Consider the following 21,462-nt stretch of genomic DNA (forward strand, 5'->3'; position numbering starts at 1 on the left):
AAGAAATCTTTCATCTAGGCATTAATGACTTCCAATTTGAATCTGCAAATTTTCGACCAAAGGGAATGACTGTTCCTTACATGAAACTAACTCGGTGGCGATCACTGCTATATTATTTACACTTTCCACTGCTTAATCACATGATTTCATATTTGATATCACTTTCATTATCATGTGAGGAAGCTATAAAAATGGAAGAAGTAAACAAACAACAAGGTTTTTTGCCTCAATTCCAAGGATAAAGTTTAACTATAAATTATTATAGATCCTAACAATACTTTAAGTTTTGCACATATATAAAATGCTTTTAAAAACTAATAAATAATTATTGACTCTACAAGTCTAGTTTGAAAAACAATTTCTTTTGAACTCTGTTATTAAAGCATACAAAGCAATATAAACCAGAGATTTAAATTCATATTTTTACATACCTGTGAGTGGTTATTTTCACTTCCAACAAGTGTTTCTTGCTCTTCCTCAGATGTCCATTCTAAGTCTAGGTATGCTGAAAAATGAATATGCTTACTTAAAATTCACTACTTAGAATAGCTAGATAAAAGGCATCATCTTTATAAAAACATAAAACACATTTCATCAATCGACAGTTTAAATTAAGCTTAACCTTTAGCTGGATATTTACTTCTTTAAGAAATATTCCTAATTATTTAAAACTTCAACAAACTATTTGGGAAATACTAGACGTTACCAGATTAAAGGCATACAAACATCTCAAAGTTTCATTCACAAATTGATTCACCACACATGAACAAAACAAAGATAAATAAAACATTTAAAAATACAGTAGAAATATACAAAGTCACGATAGACTCTATTCTCTACCTCCTAACAGTACCTCCTTAACAACATACCAAGCTTCAAGAGCAATGTTATTCATGGTTTCCAAAACTACTGTTACTTTTTATGCTTTTATCTTTCCTTAATCTGAAACGTTTCCCTCTATTGTTCTGACAAGTTCCTTTTCCTCTTTGAAGACTCAGCTGCTCTGTGAAGTCCTCCTTGATTACAGCTGTCTTTCCATGGAGACACAAGGATCTCCTACCTCGGAGCTACCTTGGTACCTCACAGATTTTTCTAGTGTGTCTTCAGCAGCTGAACTTATTATAACTATTTCTTTACATGTCTATCCTCTTTGCTCCTATGCTGTGGAGGACAAACTCTTAAAAGTATCTCTGTATAAAACAATCCTTATTTATTAGAAAAACTTTGAGTTTAGAGCTTGCAGTCACTACTATAGGAGATAACTGAGAATCTTCTGTAAACGTGACATTAATACTACAGGTAAAGAAAGAAAAGAAAAAGCAACTGGAGCAGAAAAAATACTGTATAACTTATTAGTACAGCTCTGATCATATCACCGATTAAGGCACTAAATTCATTGGTATATAAGTTAGAACACGTATTAGACGTGGTTAATCAACAGACTGGGCATCCTAGAAGAATTACAATTGATATTCCATATATTATTTTTAAGTGATAAAGCACTCCTTAAAAACCAGTATCCATTTCGAACTATCAATCCATTGAAAATAATAAAACAAGCTGATATACCACGTGGACACGGTTAACAAGGAGGTCCTGTGTAGCAAATTCCCAATGTCTGCCACTACCGCTGGGAAAGCCACTTCTAAAATACAGAAAGGCAGAGAATATACTAGAAATATTTTGATATTTAGTTGCAGAGGTGCTTTTTCAGTTACACTGAATACAGCTATAACTAATACATATAAATTCAGAGCTAGATAAAAATAAAGCAAAGAAACCATATTTTCAGAAGGGAATCTTTGGATGTCCACCTAGGTTTCCCAACTAGTCACAAAGCTCTAGACATCATCCTCCTACCCACTCCCAGGAGTGAGCTAAATACTAGTCTGAACGAACTTACTTTCTCCTAATCCTCTTTGCTATTTAATATGCTACTTTGGTCAGAGGATGAATGTAAATGTCGTGCTAAAAGGTCTTGTCTGGTTGCAGGTTGCATAAAAGGAGCAAACACAAAGGAGATCCTGCCACAAAGTGATTTCTGCAAAGTCGGAATATGGTGAAGCCACGCACAGGTAGACTATGGCTAGCTCTCTATGCTGCTTTATTACCTTCTTTGCTGCTTCTGTTCTCTGGCAGCTGTGACTGACGCAGGCCACGGAGCGCTGCATTTTCTGACAGACACACGGCTCCAATATTCATCTGTTTTTTATCTACTACGGCCGTCTGCCTCAGTTCTGTGGGTGCTGACTGGTTTGTGGTCACCGACTGTGATACCAACGGACGTTGATCAGCTTTCAAAAGCTTGGCTCTTTGGCCAGCCCCATTATTGGGGCTCAAACTAGCAGAATCCCAGTCTGAAGGATCAGAAAACAAAGTTTCCACTTATGAGAATGTGAATAACAATACAAACTTGACTAACTTGTATGAATTCTCTTCTCAGAGCAGCAGCCCCACGTCCTCCTCTCCCCCCAAATGCACTGCTCCTTCCCAGCTGGTTGTACTTTACATGTCATTGCTGTTCACATAGGGAACCACTGTCTCTCTTTTTCCTACTTTTAATTTCCTAGTATTACTTATTTGGATTCACTCATCACTCTCTATAAAACAGTCTATATTCCGTAAGAGCTTTATGAATAATTATGACTTTCCAACATGTAAAGTTTTTCATTAGCAAAATGTATGTCTAACCAGCCGTTTAAATATGCATGACAGTACTGTGTCCTAGAGACGTGGGCTTTAAGAAAACTTTTACTGAATGGCACTACTTACATTACAATGACACAGTCTTTCCTCAATGTACCAATATCTTCAGAATTCTTACCTTAAGCCTTGGATAAACATCATAAATTTATATAAGAAAGGATAGCCTTGAGTGACTAATTTGTTCCATATAAAAACAGGGTAAGTCTAGGTACAAACTAGATCCAAACAGTACACAGTGCCACGAGACAGGAAATATATAACAAGTGTTTTCTTTTTAAAAGAATTAAGCTGTCAGATCTAAACTTTTAGAGACAAGTTAAAGGAAAAAAGGCAAGAAATGTAGAAGTGAACTTTAAAGCCCACTTCATCACAAGGGCCCCTTTATCATTTCACATCCATGAACCCTGTTTAAAACAGCAGTTCTCAAGTGCCATCTGAGAAGCCCTGAAGCCCCAAGTTCCCTCCATCTAGGGAGTCCAGGAGGTCAAAACTAATTTCACAATAATACCGAATGCTATTTTCATCCTCATTCTCCGTTAAGTGTGCAGTGGAGGTTTCCAGATACATGACATGTGATAACATCATAGCTCTGATGGCTAATGGAATGTTTGTGTGTGCTTGTTTTTTACATCTTTCAGTTTTATTTTCTAATATACTAAACATCAATAGATACAACCCACTTAAAAGTTCTTCAGAATTCCCAATAATTTTTAATAGTATAAAAAATACCCTAAACCCTGAAACTTTTAGGATTACTGTTTTAAAAGATCATGTCTACCAAATACTAAGGTAGGACTAGTAACTTCCATCATTTTTAATAATCAAAGACACCACACACACACACACACACACACACACACACACTCACTCACTCACTCACTCACTCACTCTCTCTCTCCCCCCCCTTCCCTAATCAAAACATCCAGTTGACTTAAGATCTTTGGGCTAGGGAAATAGCTCAGTGGTAGATCACATGCTTAGCATGCACAAGGTTCTGGGTTCAATCCCTAGGACCTCCGTTAATAAATAAATACAGAAATAAGTAAATATCATCAATGTGATAGCACTAGATGAAATAATTAAAGTGAAATATGACTGACATGTTAGCAAGTGAAGCTTTACCCTACATAAAGGTCAGAATTCAATTAAGCATTTTAAAACTCTGGAAAAATCTTAGAACCTAATAATCAATCTCTCAGAATCCCTGAGAAGTATAGGGACTCCAAACTGAGCACTTCAGAAGTCTCCCAACATCAATAGAAACATCCGAGTCAAAGCTGACATTTTAAAACTCTATTTCTTATGCTTATATATATTTTTCAAACATGGATACCGATAATAACATCTACCTTACTTATGTCATCTTTCAATTAAATTTAAAAAAATAAAAGGAATTAGGAATAAGAAAACTGTACTTCATTTCAGAGTTAAATTTGTACTGCAAAATTTACCTGATTTCAATCTTTGTAAATTCTTCATTGCTCCTGTTTTTTTAGGAACAGAATCTTTCACTCCAACTGCAGGCTGAATGGTTTTTGAAACAAACCGATTAATAATGTAATTTGATACAATCTGTAGTAATAATTCAAGGGGGGGGGTCTGGCTCAGTGGTAGAGTGCCTGCTTAGCAGTGCATGAGGTCCTAGGCTAAAATTCCCAGTACCCTCATTAAAAAAAAAAAAAACTCAAGATAAAAGTATAAAAGTTTTTACCTTCAGGTGAGGATATTTTTCAGCAGAATCTAAAAGCCAAAAGGGACACATAATCAATTATATGTAAATATGAAAGCCAACTACCCAGTCATGCAGTTAGTACTGAGTGCAATTCTCATGCTTGCTTTGGAAATGAATACATTAGGTTTCGGTGTTTTGTTTTTCAGGGGCAGTTAGGACAGCAACAAGACAGACGTCTGAAACCATTATAGATACTGAATAAAGAGCAGGACTATAGGCTTAACAAAACATGCAGTTAAGATTTCAAAAGTACGATTATGTTTCAAATGACTTTATAAAATAGAAACGTGCACATATACAAACGCGAACATGCTGCCTGAGGAGGAGAAAAGCGATCTTTAATCAGAGGAACAAGTCACGGCTCCAAGAAGACAAATGTGAAAGCTGATGGTAAAATGCAACAGCACATCTTTCATGCGACTGACACCATTAGACTACAAGTATTTATCATGCTCCTCAATTTGTCCTGTGATTTAGGAAGTCCAGTTGTGATGGCAGTTCATTTGAATGTGCAATTCACTTCTCGTCAGAGAAAATGTTATGAATTGATCAGCTTGGATACACACTTGTAGAATAATCGTTCATAAATATATTCATTTTTTCCCATACCCACGTGGGCTATTGGCATGCCTACATTTCTTGGATCCTCTAGCCATCAAAGTTTCTTGATCCACTCACGCAAGAAAGAATGTATACTGAGTTTTCAATATTGAAATCTGGTGATCAAAAAAAAATTTCATTGCCACAGAATTATTAGACGTTAGAAGTCTTTTATATTTCAAAACCTGTGTAGTATTCACTGAAAATAACAACTGTAGCATTTATGGAATGAATCCTATTAATTTATTTCCAAAATTGGTTTGGTAAATCAGGCTAATGTTTAAAAGGATTTTTGTGAAACAAATATCTTATCAAAAAATTAGGTATCATGAAAAAAAACACAAACCACCACCACAGCCAATGCTTCATATTCAAATCAATCTCACTTGAATAATACATACCAATACAACATGTATCTTTGAAGCCTCATAGGAGGAGTGGCTGTGGTTTATCCCAATTCTAGGCCCCCTCCTGATTCCAGTATTCCCTGGAGTGGCAGTGATCTAACCTGGCTTCAGTGCAAATTTACTGACGCCATCGAGAAGGAGTCCTCTCAAGTTTCCCCCTCAATTCCAAAATCACCTACCTGCAGCCTTTTCCCCCTCCTTCCTTCCTTTCACTTTCCTCTTCAAAAGTACCTCTAGATCTGTGGTCTTAATTCTTCCCCTTCTCTATTCTTTGGACGGATGATGCCCACCACTTCTTTTCCCTCTCTGCTCAGCAGCAGTATCTTACATCTCTAATTTCTACTTCACTCTTTGCCTCGCTCTGGCTATGAATGCGCTCAGAAAGAAAAACAAAATCATGCTTTTCCTTGATGCTGTTGTGTCTAACTCCCCAGTGGCTCTTCTTCCAGATTCCCCTAAACACAAGTCTACCCTCGGAGCGTGATCTGAAGACCAGCAACAAGGGCGTCACCTGAGAGCTTGTTAGAAATGCAGACCCACTGCTCAGAATGTGCACCTTTCACTGGGTCCCCAGGTGACTGAGTAAAATGTGAGAAACTCTGGTCCATACCGAGTCTGCTTCTACAGCACTCGGACTTAACGGATCCTTCTGAAATCCAGCCGCACGCGTCTCACTGTAACACTTCCCCAAAAGCTGCAACAGGAGTTGCAGACTTTTTAGTGGACTCTTTACCAGGCTCCAGCTCCCCTGACCTCCCCGGAACGCACCCTGCCCTCTTCCTCTTTCCCACTCTCTTCTGTTGGCCTATGAGACACCATCCTATAAGGCAGCAGCACGCTGCATGACACGAAAGTCCAGACACTGACAGCTGACCACATACGCCTGTCCTCACCCACAGCAGGCACACCCAGCTCTGCGTGATCAGGTACCGCAGTCCTCACTGCCTTCCTAACGGTCAGGGGGACGGGGGAGTGGAACATTCTGCTGTGCTTCCTGGAGAAGCTTTGGTGCTGGAAGCAGCTCACTTCACACCCATCTCACTTCAAACACTCCTCTTCCTGCTTCTAAAGAACTATTCTACATTCATTACCACCTCCTGCCAGGGACCCCCCCCCCCTTTTCCTTCATTTACTCCCCTCCTCTCTACCTCGTTCATTCTTCGCTCCCTCCTTCTCTCCTCCCCTCCTCCTGATTTCCTGACTGTCCTCAGGTCACAGCGCATCTTGAAAGAAAGCTAACAACTGAGCTCCTTAAGCAGCATTCTAGTTTAATCTGTTGTTGACACCTGGTAAGGTATACAACTTACTTCCTTTCCTCCTCTTTTTCTCTCACTATACGTTCAACAGGTGATTTTCTTTGGCTGAGAGAATAGATCCAAATCCACGTTTTAAATCAACATTCTGTCAAATGACTTTTATAGAAAATACAGTGCTTACTTTCTATTTGTCCACTTGATGTATTTTTTTCCCCTAGACCTGTAGCTCCAGATAAATGATCAACATGGCTCGGTAGTTGAATCTCGGACGTACTCTGTTAAAATTAACATTAATAATGAGTTGCATAAAGATTTCCTGATCCCTCTGTAAGAAAATACGTGTGTTTCCTATCTTATTGTTATTTCTTAATTTCCTACTTTAAACGCAATTAGACTTAAAAACAAAATAAGCATATCCTGGAAACCCAAATATTTAAATAGAAAATTTCATATACACTCTCTAGATCAAGTCTATCTTTTATCTTCAGTTGGCTTTTGACTCTGTAAACTGAGCATGGAAAGCCAGAGCAAATACTTTCATGGACAAAATACTGACCTACGTGCAGATTTCAACAAAGAATTAACTTCAAAACACCTAATTCCATTTTGCATTCCTCGACAAAAGAAGATGACATTTAAAAACATACATATTTTTATATGTATAACTGAATTGCCTTGCAGTACACTTGAAACTAACATTATAAACTGACTACACTTCAATAAAAAGTAAAATTAAAAATATACGTATTTAAATATATTCTTTAATAACTACACGTGCTATAAATTTAAAATGTTTCTTAGGACAGATACTGTTTTTAATATTAAAATAACATACTTGGCATGAAAAGAAGCCTTGGGGTCTGTCATGTTGAGTATCAACAGAACACTGTGGAAACTGCTACATTTCAGTAAACAAAGGTTTAGCGGAATCTAACTATTATTTGATAAAACTTTTATTGATAGGAAAAATAGACGAATACAGTACCAAAGTAGAAATAAAAAGATTTATGTTTAAATTAACAGCAGAGAAATTTTCAATGTAGCTATGCAGGTCTTCAAAAAAGTACCGTAAGCTTTACTTTACTTAGGGAAGAATAAGAACACTGTTTAGTGACCATCTGCACGTGCCAGGCCCTTATTATGCACATTCTCTTCTCTACACACAATAATAAAAGTGATTCTAAGGATGGTTACACACTTGCTGCTTCCTGGCCACTCCAAGATGCTGGAGTACCGAGATGAGCAGTTGTGACCTGCTGTTCTCTCTATCCGGAACATCCCTCCCCTGGACCTTCGTGTGACTGGCTCCTTCCTGTCCATCACCTGGCAGCTTTGGTCACATTCAGCTCTTTTCTGACTAAGTAAATTCCACCCTTACTCCACCCCCGCCCTAACTACAAACTCCCCCACTGTTGTCTAACCTAACGCTCTCCACGTTCCTTATGTGAAGGACTTACTGTCCCTGATAAAGGGTTGCTGTATACTTGTTCTTCTGTTCCTGCCACTACAGCCTAACCCCTCAACTGCTACATTCGGTGTCTAACTGCCTGGTGCTAGTCGGTGTTCAGGAACAGGAATTTATGTAAGGTCAAAACACCTAAAATCCCCAGAAGGCGTCAAGTACCAAAGCACTATATACCTATCGGAGATGTCTGATAACAGTTACTGACACTTAACATACCCCAAATGAGAACTCCCCATGCCCGCTCTAACTTTCCCATTTTATTGTCCTTCTGATTTTAAAAAATTGTCCTCAGCATTTCAGTAGGTCACTAGTGGCCACTGTCATCATTCTGTCTTACATTTCTATAGCACCCTTTACAGTTGACAATGTGCTTTCACATTTGTTACCAGTTTTGTTCATGACACATAACCTGAGAGGTAGGTATCAGTACCATGTTTTTGAACGAGGTCACTGACATTCAAACAAGTCAGAGAAGTGTTTCCAAGATCCCACAGTGGGTCAGAAACAGGATGCTACATCTGCTGACTTCAAGTACAGTGCTGTGCCACCAGGCAGGAGCTGCCGGGATCCAAGGGCTCAGGCTCTTTTTACCTGTTTACACAGCTACCACCTTGGAATAGGTTATCACTACCCTGTATTTAGCTTCCTTCAAGTTTGGTCGCCATAAAGGTACTCAGTGCACGCTATTTTCCCTACCCAAAATGGGCTGTCCTCATTAAAACATCACTAAACCAAACTGCTGGTATTTTAAACCCACATACTTATTACTATTCCCCATGCTTTTGCTTCTCCTGAAATGTTCTTTGCAGCTCTAATTGACAATCCAAATATAATAATACTTTGAAGTCACAAGCACTGTCTTTTCAAGGTCAAAGTGGTTAAACAAACAAAAACACCATTTTTTTTTGTTTTTGTTTTTTTTGTTTTTTTAGTACAACCTGTTTCTCTCTGAATCTCACTAACAGTTTTACACATTCATTTGTAACAAAGAAACAGCTGGTCCCAGGCTAACCAAGAATTATTTTCTTTAGTTTTTAGAAAATGTAACTTCAGAACCCAAGCCGATTCCCTATGACTTCTAAGCCTTGGTTTTTGCACTACATACACCAGTTTCATTAGGTGAGTCTGGAAAACTAACAGAAGCGCAGTCTGCAGTGGTATGACATGTGGCACGGAATGACTTTACTAAGTTTGGGTTAAAATGAGGAAAAAATTTTGCTGGGCAAATGTAAAAGTGAGAAAGTGAAGTCAAAACATCCCTCCATTTATGTTTTAACATGACTAGTCAAGTACAAACTTAAGGCAAGAAAAAAAGGAAAATGTAAGTATAACAAGTTATGTGGAGAAATACATATATTTCAGCATTTATATATAATAGATCGGTGATGTATCAGTATTCTCAGGGATATACTATGAATGAAAGCCTCTGTTTTATTTTTATTATATATCTTTTTATTATATATATAAAAATACATAAACTATATGTGCAAGCATATACATTATTTTTCAGCAAATTTTATAAAATCAAAATATATGATATATAAAACAAAGGCCTTTGTTCATTGTATATCCCCAATAATACTGACTTGTATTACTCTACAACCGTTTGTTTGTGAATACTACTATAAGTAAGAGTTAAATTTTGTCACTAGAAGTCACTCAATTGAACATGGTCATCTCTCACTACCTGAACGTTGTAAATTATTACTAGAGAGAGAGAAAAATAGATTTTAGAAAGCTCCTAACACATCAACTTTCCACCTAGAGAAAGAACAGGGAATCAGGATTCTAAGGATAATATATAGCTTAAAAAGATATATTGAATGGAACATGAGAGGGGGCTAAAAAGAAGATTAAAAAGTTTTCATCTCAAATTCTAAGCTCACAATTGGTAGATACTGAAAAACAGACTGTAACTTATTCCTATTCATCATATACTTCTTATCTATTTCCTTAGCATTTATGATATATTTCCTCTCATAACAACTGAACTTTTACAACCTAAACAAAGGGGAATAGAAATTTAAGTCGTATTTTTAGAATTCAAATAGATTTCATTATGACATAGTACACATATTATATTACCTGTACCATCAAATGGATTTCATTATGATAGAGTGTGCATATTATATAACCTGCAGCATGGTGCAGAATTCCATGTCTCCTCATGCATTCACATTCAAAAAATACTAAAATGCTTCTTACATTTAAGACCTTATTCTAGGTGCTCCAGGAAATGCACAATTATGTTCCCTAATCTCTAGCGGTGTATACTGATGCAGGGGTAATAAAATGAATATGTAAATAACTATACTACAAAGTATCTGAAACTTGAAATTTTAGAATGGGACACAAGGACTAGACATACTTTTTTAAACTATAATACAAAAGAATTCTGAAGTAGGTTTTATCATATGGTTGTTATTAAGAGTCTACTTTGAGAGCTGGTTGTTATTTCAGGGAAAACATGTATTCTTCAATTAGATGAAGAGTTTTGAATATACTCTTAATGGGATAATTTAGAAAACACAGAGGAATCTATAACACGGATTTTGAGAAACAATTTTAATTTCTAAATTTCTATAACTTCAACTATTATTTTAGTCTGAATGCAGAACCGGAGACAGAAATAAAGTAAAACAAACAAACAAAAAAACCAAAAACCTCTTTCCTCACAACTCTCTGATACCAAAATAAAAAGTGTCAAAGGGGAAAAAAAAAGACAAGTGCTACGCAGTTTTGGAACTGAAGGGCCCCAGGAAGAGTCCATGATTATCACAGTACGTAACTGTGTGCACTGAAGATGTCACTGAGGCACGAGTATTATACAAGTGTCATCAGTGTGGTTTAAAAGTCAAAGAACCCTTATCCTTGGCCAAGTTTCACACTTCCTCTGTTGTGGGAAACCTTTCCACAGTACAATTTTCCTGTCACTATATATCTTCTAGTCCATTTTGCTTCAGCCTTATCTTCAGTATTTACCAAAGGAAAAAAAAAAAAAAGAAAAAAGAAAAAGAAAAAAATCAACCTGTCATATTTTTATAAAATGGTTTACTCTGACCAACTTTCTAACACAAACATAAAACAATGATAGGCAGATCACCGCTAAATTTTAAGAGTAAATACTACACAAAACTAAATTCAGAGCAGAAAAATTAATTTCACAAGAGAACACTTTACCTTGGGAGCAAGATCTAAGTCATCATCTGATGGAGGCCTTGAATCATCAATATCATGTTTGGGTGAAACTCTTTGGAGCAAAAATACACATCAAAAATGAGTGAGTTCATTTATTTAAACAAACAAGTCAAAAAAGTCTATGCTGAGGAATAAGAAAGCAGATTTGGGAGCCAGTCTGCTTGATGGTCAAGTCACAGGTCAACTACTTGCTAACCATGGATTCATGGCTCAACTAGTCAACCTCCTTAAGCTACAGTTGCCTAATTAACTAACAGTAAGCTGTAACAGCACAGCTACTCTGCAAAGCTGTTGTGGTGACTGTACGAGGTAACAAATGTCAAGTACATAACTCGGTGTCTAACCCAGAGTAGGACACTCAACAAGCCTTCTTTTCTCTGTGTTCCCTTAGTCAACATGTAATTTTTAAAAATCCATAAAATCCTACCTGATGACAGAGATATCTTCATTACTCGGTGAAACCTCAACCACTAAATCTGCTATTAAAGAAAAAAGTAAAATAGACTTCATATCAGCAATAGAGAAATACAGAATATTGAAAGTATAAGACCAATGTTCTGTTAACAAGCATTCCTTTGGGACCACACCTGGAGACTACATACTTGAGTGAATACTGAGTATACTCCTGATAGGTAATTAATGCATAAAAACCACTTCCCCTCCTTTATATTTATCAAAAAAAGGATGTTTATCCAAATTTGATATCTTGAAGTGAACTGCTGTTTACAAGGACCAAAATCCCAACCAAACTTTACGAGACTCACAAAAGAATGATAATAATTAGTAGAATCAGTATCATAAACTGACAACGTCAAGCTCAAACAGCGTGGTGTTTCTGGAAGATACCCATGGGACTAACCCACCCTGCCATTTGGCTTTGTCAGCCTCGTGTTATCTGGGCATGGTCATCCCTATTCACTCACATACGGTCTAGGGCTGCCTTCACACTGCAATGGCAGACATGAGTGGATGTGACAGACACCACATGGCCTAAAATATTGACTCTCTGGCCCTTTATATAAAAAGCTTGTGCATCGCTGCTTTATGTCATAACCAGGAAACCCTAAGACTCAAATCGAATCTTCTTACTCTTCTGCTCAACATTCTTCAGTGAATCCATGCGGCTGCCATTGCTGGTTCCCAACTCGACAACCATTTCTTCTTCGTCGTCCTTGCCGGACAATTGCAACTTTTCTTGGATGCTTTCTGCCCCAGTATGCGAAGAAGGTAAACTCTCCTTAGCTGCAAAAAGAGAAATGATTATTCTGCGGTCATCACAGTAACTACATCTCCTTCCCCCTTGGCTAGTTTAGGAATGAGCATGCGATGTAGCCCAGCCAATAAGATGCTAGGGGAAGTCTACTGGAAGCATCTCTGTTTTCTTCCTCATTAACAGGAAACATGCAGAGAGAAGCAGCCCTCCTCGCCTGCGGATACTGTCAGGTGAGAAGATGACGCTTGGAGCTGCTGCCAATCAGCAGACCGGGAAAGGCGACATCAAACACCAGCAGCCTCACAGCTGAAGGAGGGACAGTATCTGGGATCCTGACGACATCACCGAACCTTCTAACCAATCCTGACTCTGTTGCTGTAGCCACTGTTACTTCGGGCTCCTATTATTATTTGCAGCTAAAAGCATTCTGACAAATTTCCCAAGGTCTACAGCAGACCTCCTCCTTTCTGTAGTACTAGAAAGGCTTTCAGAAGCGTGCCTGAGCTAGGTAGTCACCTCATTCCCAACCATTCCTACAGCATCCTTCCTGCACCAACAAAATGAAACTCACAGATTCTGCAAAGTTCACTGGCACAACTTAGCCTCTGCACTGCTGTCCTTTCTGCCAAATGTAATCTTCAAAGATGTTCCACTCACCCAACACTGCCCTTCTGTCTCCTTCCTTGGCAAACTTCTACTCGCTCTGCATGGCTTACCTGACATCCTACCCACTTTTAAAAAACTTCTTTCCTCACCATGGACTTAATTTGGCACATATTAAATACCAGTAAAAGTATATATAAAGACAGTTACAAAGTCCTAGTGGGCTCTGGGACACAGCAAGCACAGAATAAACTAAAGCAAATCATAAAACTGGCGATGACAGTAACAAGCTCCCGGAGGCCAGGAACTGTGCTTTTGACCTGTTTGCATTCTGTAACGTCAGAGTGCTGCTTAGTACCTAAGCGACACTTGAGAGTCATCTGTTAAGTGGATGAGTTAACAGATAAGAATGTTTTCTTTGAAAATCCTGTTTAAAAAAGATACAGACATTAACCAGGGACAACTCTTTTGTGTTATGAGCAGCTTGAAGACCAAAACTCTATTCAATCTTAGTATTTCCTACAACAGAAGTTCTTTGCTTGATCCAGGTCTACCAAGTTAAAGGTGCCCTCATACAGTTCAGACCGAACAGCACGCTAAGGGTCACATCTAGGCAACACAGTCTTTTTTTTTTTTTTTAATGTGAAGCACCTCTGTGCTTTTATTACAATTTGTTGAGTCCTGAGTTGTCCTATTTGAGTATTTATTATGACAATCCTTTAACTAATGGCAATAGAAAATCTTGTTCCAACAAAATATGGTTTCATGACAAGTATCCCCAAAAAGGAAGAAAACATCTGACTCTCATGAAGGCAACATATCTCATTCTTTTTGCACTTCTGAGGAATGCAAGCAGAGAGAGACCTTGTTGGTGTAATGATGCGAAAAGTAACCAGTGCTTCTCAACAAGGCACTGCTTTCCTGACTTCTGCACTATTACTAGGTATCTTTAAAAAACAATCTCTTATTACTATGCTGCACACTGGCCCAGCTGTGCAGTTCTAATTGTTGGCCATTTGTTTACAGCACCAGGAAGGTATTGCTGAGCTCCCAGTTTTAAAGATGATCACTTTTTAGTGAGACTAATCACTATGCAGTAACTAGCATTCATTTACCCGATGTAATCCATTTGCTGTAAAAATTAAAAAACCCAGTTCTGTAACAAGGCCAACTTGTTATAATGTTAGAGGAAATGTACAACAAAGTTAAAACCCTGTTTCTCTTATTTACACAAAGATATAATATCGGATTTCAGGGGCCATGATTAAATAAATGAATTTCTTTTCAGACAATATTGTCTCAGATTTTAAATTACCTACAATTAACTTCTTAAGTAATTCTGAATATTAGACCATTAAGAAAAAATTAATGAAAAGAATAAAAACATACATGAAATTTACACACTGGCTTTTTTCACTGCTCTTTCATTATCAAAAGTTCCTCAGTCTTACTTCCTTATCTATGGTAGGCCCAACAAGAGTAACTTACTACCAGAACTCTGTCCTAGGTCGCTATTTTGAGGGGGAGTATTTGGTATCTTTTCGTCTCTGTAGTCGACAATCTGCTGGTAAAGGCTATGTATAAAAAAATGGGATAAATAGATATTACTACCTGAATACTAATATGAAAAACAATTACCAAGTATATTAAATTCTTAGATTATTTCAGACAATATCAGAGATAATATCAAAACTTCAACTGTCCCATATACTTCGAATTTGTACAGTCTACACTTTTAAGTTTAGGATGTATAATTAAAAAAGAAAAAAGTAAGGTGAAGTAGTCATGAACTGAGGGCACTACAGCTCAGTAAGTTAACTAGAGCGAGCCTGACATATACAAAGTATCTCGAACTCAGAAGTCCCAGCTCTATAACCAACAGCTATTTGTTCCTGGACAAGGCGCTTCTCTTCAGATCAAAGTCTTCCTTTATAAAACTGGGATCTTACTGTCTTGTTAGGCAGTTAGTTATTAATACTCATAAGAGTATTACAAAGATTTAATGAGATAATGTATCCCTCAGATGCTCAGAGAAATAGTGGAAGAATGGAATAATCTGTTCTTGAACTTTAATGCTGGAACTATTTGAGAATCCCAAATAAAACCCAATGTGTGTTTTTTTCATAAGTGTAACATTCAAATGTGGCAGTTTTCAGAAAATGTTACAAATTATGGTGATTAGCTGTTCTTCGTGGTTTATAATTCAGGGCACCTCAGCTACTATATAACTTGTAGCTAAACTCATTTATAAATATATGACCTCATACAAGCATACGTATGAGAACTAAACAAGCTGTCACGCTGAAGTTTACGTGTCCATCGCCACGAAGACCGCGGAAACTGGATCAGCACAGGCGTCCCGGGAGCAGAGGTCAATCATGACCCGACTGCAGGACCAGTTTCTTTTTCTTCTTTTAAAGTTTTATTAAAGGTCTTTAGAGAGCAACATCCAGACCCCAGACTCAGCTGCCAAGGAGATCCTGTTAAAACTAGTTTTAGTACCAATGCTGCAGCAACAGAATCAAGGGAAACAAGAGAACGATTAGCATGCCCTCGCCCTGCCCCAATGCCTTGAGGGAGAGGACTGTCACTGTGGCCTCAGGGAATCCCTTAGATTCTTGAAAAATTCAAGAGGAAGATTATAGAAGAAAGCCCCCAAAGGAAAACACAGGATTTTTCTGCTCTGCTGAGCATTTCAAGACCCAAATAACTAGTCAGAAAAATCAAATCTGTGACATTATTTGAACCCCATGCATATTTTCATTCCAGTAGGGTTACACTGGAGTGAAATGGAGACCAGTAGGACCCTAAGGATAAAGGTCTTACAAACTCTGAGAGAAAAAACCCTGTGCCCACTGCTCCATCTCACTAGTCTGGCCTTTTGCTGGTTTCCAGCTGTTGATGGGGAGTGTCTCACTGCCATCCCCAAACTGCCTGCTCCCAACTAGGAACTCTCACCTGTCACGTAACAAGTAACAGTTAGGTCATTTTCAACCTGTTTAGAGATAACTGACATTTCAATGTAAACACTTACTGATTAAAACCATTACGACAAGCATATCTTTCAGCAGACCATCCTTGAAAATCGAGAGAACTGGCATTAACATGCTTCTGAAGCAGCAGCTTGACCATGTCCGGCGAGTCATGAAACACAGCAAGCATCAGTGCTGATCTAAAATAAAAGAGACAGCTCCACTCTTAGGAACTTAGCGTAACTCAAACAGTTAATTTGGTCTAGTTTACCAAGTTAATCTCCTGCCCACCCCTGGAGAACTGACCACTTACATGCTAGAGTGCTCATCTCTGCAAATGACCTCCAAGGCCACAACGGAGGGACAAAAAAGAAGCCTCCCGTCCTACCTGGGTAGCACACAGTAGAAGTTGCTAATTTAAAGTCCTCTGATGGACAAGAAAGGACGCTGAGGTCACTTATCAGAAGCAGGTAAAGATTTAAATAAAGGATTCCCCATTTCTTCCCTAGTCTGAAATATAATACTTTAAAATCAGCTAGAGGTCGGGTAAGGAGAAGCTGTTTGCAGGCTGAAAACAGTAATATGAATAAAAATGGCAACAAAAATAGTCACGGCTGCAGTGAATCACGCTGGGAAGCATGTGCCCAGCACTAACCTGAATAGTCTACGTATGGTCTTTCTTAGGCACAACCACCCTTGAAGGATGTACTATGACTCTCCTTTACGTGACAGGAAACATACTGGTTGGTAATAAGTCATGTCCCCAAGGTAACAAACCTGGCCAGCAGGAGAGCTAGGAATTCAACCTCGTCTGACTCTAAAGCCCAGCTCTTTCCTCTCTATCATCCACCAATCACTTGTCTTCTTTAAATGGAATGTTGATTCAATAATTAAAGCTATTTTTCTTCCTTCTACCATTATCAATTGAAAATAAAAACATCAAACTGTACTAGAAATGAAAGAGGATAAAAACTGATGAGCCCACAGTATCTGGTCATAGTTACTCACTTAGTGATACTCAGTGGTAACCTAATAACATCAGTATCCTTCAAAGAAAGTAATTTAAAGCAGAATCATCCAAAAGGCAAAACAAACTCCTTTGTTTAATATGCATCTTTTAAGAAAAAAAATACACAAGTAGAGGTTAAAAAAATTATAGAATGAAGAAATTCAATAGTGTCTCATAAGGTAAATTAAAATCAGAGTCCATACTAATAAAACTAAAATGAAATCCCTGAACTATTGTAAGATCATATGACCAAAAAAATCAGGTTGCAAATGACAGCAGTCACTATTATAAAGGAAGATGAATCCTGCTGCATACCGTTCTTTGTGACACCAGGCAGAATAATTGCTTTTCTACCTAACTGATGATGTGTTGATTCTAAGTTAATCCTCTTCTTAGTAAGTTAATCTTTCTGACTGGCTGTTACTACTCTAGAACAACATTAAGATTAAACAAAAAAAGAGAGGGAGAGAGAACAAACTATTGTACCTTTGAAGCATGTCAACTGCATGTACATTTGCCCCGTTATCTATCAAAAATTTGACCATCTCTTCTCTGTTCTCCCTGACGGCAACTAAAAATGGTGTGAAGTTATACTGTAAAATAGTAAAAACAGTTGATAATGTACAAAATTACATATACACTTCAAAACTGAATTTAAACACTTAAGTCTCTGAACTTAAAACATATACTATAAATAGTAAATAAAAAGTAGCCCCTTCTTCATTGCCCTTCTGTGCTCCTTCTCTTGAAAAGGTTCCTCCTTGACCTCTTCTAAAGTTTCCCTGTGAAGTCATTCTCTGAAACTCACTTCAGACATTTGCTGGTTCCAAGAATCTTTGTTTCTATCGCAGTGTGTATCAGGCATTATCTAGTTACCTTACTGCTCAACTACTACTCCTGACACTCTAAACACTGCTCCGGAGAGAACCATTTAGCTACTGAATCAACTATATTTTTAAGGAGCCACGCTAAGGAGAAAGATACCATACTGTCTGCAACATGCATAACCTATCCAGTTACAACTATGACTAATCTCATAAAGCTTGCAGACATTCCAATGGGACTATGACTATTTGCATGTAAAGAAAAAGTTTTTCTTAAACAACTTATAAATTCTAATTTGAAAAATTCCATCCCACTCTTAAGGGATTATTATAAAATATGAAGTAGACTATAAATTAATATAGACTGTCTTTAAAATATTGAAATATTTATCCAAGTATACAACAGGAATTGTAAATTCAAATGCTTACAGAGGCAACATAGGTGGCCCGAGTAAGTGAAGGTCCCAGGTGAGGACAGCAAACCAGAGAACACACGCCCCACCGAGAAGGGGCCACTTCTGCAGGGCAGACCGCACAGGAGCCTGGGCTCAAGGGGGACCAGATTTGATTCTTTAGGAGAAGTTCTGAAGTGCAGATTTCTGCACAAGTCTCCTAAATTTTAAATGTTAATTCAATGTGTGGAGACAAACTAAACATACCCAGGGCCATGTTTAGTCTATAGCCCACTTGTGTTTTTATGTTTGCTGTGTTTCCAAACAGTTGGGTATAAATCAAGTATTTGTATGTAAAACCTTGCCTTTCTGTAGAATCATATGTCTTACACACAAAAACACTGGGCCCCAACATGTAATAAAAATTGTGATTAAGACTCATAATACCCACTTCAAGAATTTTTCCAATGCCTGCTAAAACTACAATCTACCTGTATCTAATTCTCCCTGATTGTTAATCAAATGGATAATCAGTTCATAAGACAGCCGAAACTAAGTTATTAAAACAATTCCAATTCGTTACTAATGTCATGGGTCTTGATGTTTAAAACTGCCATCTTGCATGGTATACATATATATAATGGAATACGACTCAGCCATAAAAAAGAATGAAATAATGCCATGTGCAGCAACATGGAAGGACCTAGAGAGTCTCATACTGAGTGAGGTAAGTCAGAAAGTGAAAGACAAATCCCATAGGATACCACTTAATATGTGGACTCTAAAATATGATACAAATGAACTTATTTACAAAGCAGAAACAGACTCACAGACACAGAAAACAAACTGATGGTTACCAAAGGGGAAAGGGGGTGGGAGAAGAATAAATTAGCAGTTTTGGACTAGCAGATAGAAACTACTATATATAAAATAGATGAACAACAAGGTCCTACTGTATGTACTACAGGGAACTATACTCAATATCGTGTAATAAACCATAACGGAAAAGAATATGAATATATATGTGTATATACATATAACTGAATAAGAATATACATAATTGAATAAGAATATATATAACTGAGTAAGAATATATATATAACTGAATAAAAATATATATAACTGAATAAGAATTTTATATAACTGAAAAATATATGTAACTGAATAAGAATATATATAACTGAATAAGAATATATATATAACTGAATAATATATATAACAGTAAGAATTTTATACATAACTGAAAAAGAGTATGTAACTGAAAAAGAATATATGTAACTGAATAAGAATATATATATAACTGAATAAGAATATATATAACTGAATAATATATATGTAATATATATATTAATATATATATAATAGAATCACTTTGCTGTACACCAGAAACTATCACAACACTGTAAGCCAACTAGACTTTAATTTTAAAAAGCTGTTATCTTGATTATGCTAGGGCTCAGTGAATCTAGCAGATATATTGCAAGAGTCCATCACACAGCTTTAACCAAAAGAAGGCTCATGATTTCCTACTATTGCAATCAGAAAAACCCTGTTGACCTAATGACCTGGATGGGAACAAGAGGTGCAAAATCTTTAAAGGGTCCGACTCTACTTATTGAATCACTCACCACAACCAAGTTTATAGGATTGTCTGAATGTCACTGAATGATCAGTGGTTAGAAGGGAAAATGAGCTATTCTTCAAGGCAATAGATATTGCCAGTAATATTGCCAGGAAGGGACAGATAAAAGTCAGGCTAACACGGCTGGAAAGGAGAGCACTGAAAGAAGCAGCATCTATCAAACCCCCGTTCTTTCAGAGACGTCTTATTTTTGAGATCTGTGAATTTATATGTTTTACACATACCCATTCAATAGTCCTTAACCAAGGGTTGTAACAGAATCTCAGGGAACTATTTCTAAATACCTGTATCCAGACCTGAGTACATTTATTCAATCAAGATCTTCAGGGGAGAGCCAGGAGGAAAAGCAGGATGACCAGCTTTGCCATCACTTGCTCCTCACCTACAGCCACAGCCCCACAGGGGAGCTACACCAGGCTGAGCATGGAAGACCCCAAGGTGTACATGGAGAGCCATGTGGCCACCAGCACAAGTGAATGTCCCTGCTGGCTGTCAAACGTGGCCTGACCTCACTTGCCCAGATTCTAGAACCTGGGATCCTGGGGTGCTCAGGGCCTGCGGTTTGCTGCCTCCCCTGCCCAGGTGCAGTCACCCAGCTCCCCCTGCTGGGTACTGGGTTCCTTCCTCCTCCCACCCATCCCCAGGCAGGCACCCAGCCTTTGCCATCACTTTACTCCCCGCAAGCCTTCATCTTCTGAAGGCTCTGAGCCTACCACCCACTCCCAGGCACTTCCTAATGGGAAGTTGTTCCTTCTGGGGTACAAGTGCGGCTGGGAGACAGAACTCTGCCCTTTCTGTGGGCACTACCTCTAGCCCCTGGCCTTGGCTTTGGAGTTGTTTCCATGATAACAGGGCCTTATGTATTCAGTATACATACTACCATAAATAAAACACCTGTAGCTAGAAAAGACCCTGTATTTCAAATATCTTGTAAATAAAGTCAGTTGAGCTATACCTGGTTTATCGCCTCGATATTTGCATTATAGCGGAGCAGCTCTGCTGCAATTGATGTGTTTTCAGCCAAGACGGCGTAATGCAGAGCAGTGTTTTGAAAGTTGTCCTCAAGGTTTGGGTCAGCACCCTGCTTCAGCAGGATAGTGACACACTCTTCTTTCCGGCATTGTACAGCCTGTTGGTATCATGCCAAAAAACAGACTGTAAGTGCTAGGCATTCCAAGTTAACATTCCTCAGTTCCAGCAGTTCGTTATATTTAAAACAGATAAATTCATTTTTATTCTAAGTAATTAAATCAAATCCATCTCACGTGGACACGGTTGGCTGCTACACACCTTGATGAGAGCTGTCCTGCTTTCCTCGTCACGAGCATCCAGGTCACACTTCCACTGGGTAAGGAGAGCCACCACTGATGACTGGCCGCTGGCGCAGGCTAAGTGTAGGGCAGTCCTGCGAACATGAGAGGACTTTTTAGGAAATTAGAGCAT

General features: G+C 38.0%; 1 protein-coding gene across 6 annotated transcripts in view; it reads right to left on the reverse strand.

Annotated features, from left to right (window-relative positions):
* Window positions 1-21,462, reverse strand: part of LOC107035228 (ankyrin repeat domain-containing protein 26-like) — a 51,465-nt gene that overhangs the window by 29,124 nt on the left and 879 nt on the right. For 3 of the 6 annotated variants that reach the window (XM_072973991.1, XM_072973994.1, XM_072973990.1), the window contains exons 2-14: window positions 21,310-21,424; window positions 20,975-21,148; window positions 17,648-17,754; window positions 16,215-16,352; window positions 14,669-14,754; window positions 12,454-12,606; window positions 11,792-11,843; window positions 11,347-11,416; window positions 6,883-6,976; window positions 4,418-4,446; window positions 4,158-4,230; window positions 2,112-2,357; window positions 432-505 (exon numbers count right to left, since the gene is read on the reverse strand). In XM_072973991.1, the coding sequence (XP_072830092.1) occupies window positions 432-505; window positions 2,112-2,357; window positions 4,158-4,230; window positions 4,418-4,446; window positions 6,883-6,976; window positions 11,347-11,416; window positions 11,792-11,843; window positions 12,454-12,606; window positions 14,669-14,754; window positions 16,215-16,352; window positions 17,648-17,754; window positions 20,975-21,148; window positions 21,310-21,424 (1,411 nt within the window). Of the gene's footprint in view, window positions 1-431; window positions 506-2,111; window positions 2,358-4,157; window positions 4,231-4,417; window positions 4,447-6,882; window positions 6,977-11,346; window positions 11,417-11,791; window positions 11,844-12,453; window positions 12,607-14,668; window positions 14,755-16,214; window positions 16,353-17,647; window positions 17,755-20,974; window positions 21,149-21,309; window positions 21,425-21,462 lie in introns of those variants that run through there. The other 3 variants (XM_072973992.1, XM_072973993.1, XM_072973995.1) reach the window with 3 other exon arrangements.

The sequence above is a fragment of the Vicugna pacos genome, chromosome 13 (genome assembly GCF_048564905.1).
Source record: "Vicugna pacos chromosome 13, VicPac4, whole genome shotgun sequence".
Lineage (NCBI taxonomy): Eukaryota > Metazoa > Chordata > Mammalia > Artiodactyla > Camelidae > Vicugna > Vicugna pacos.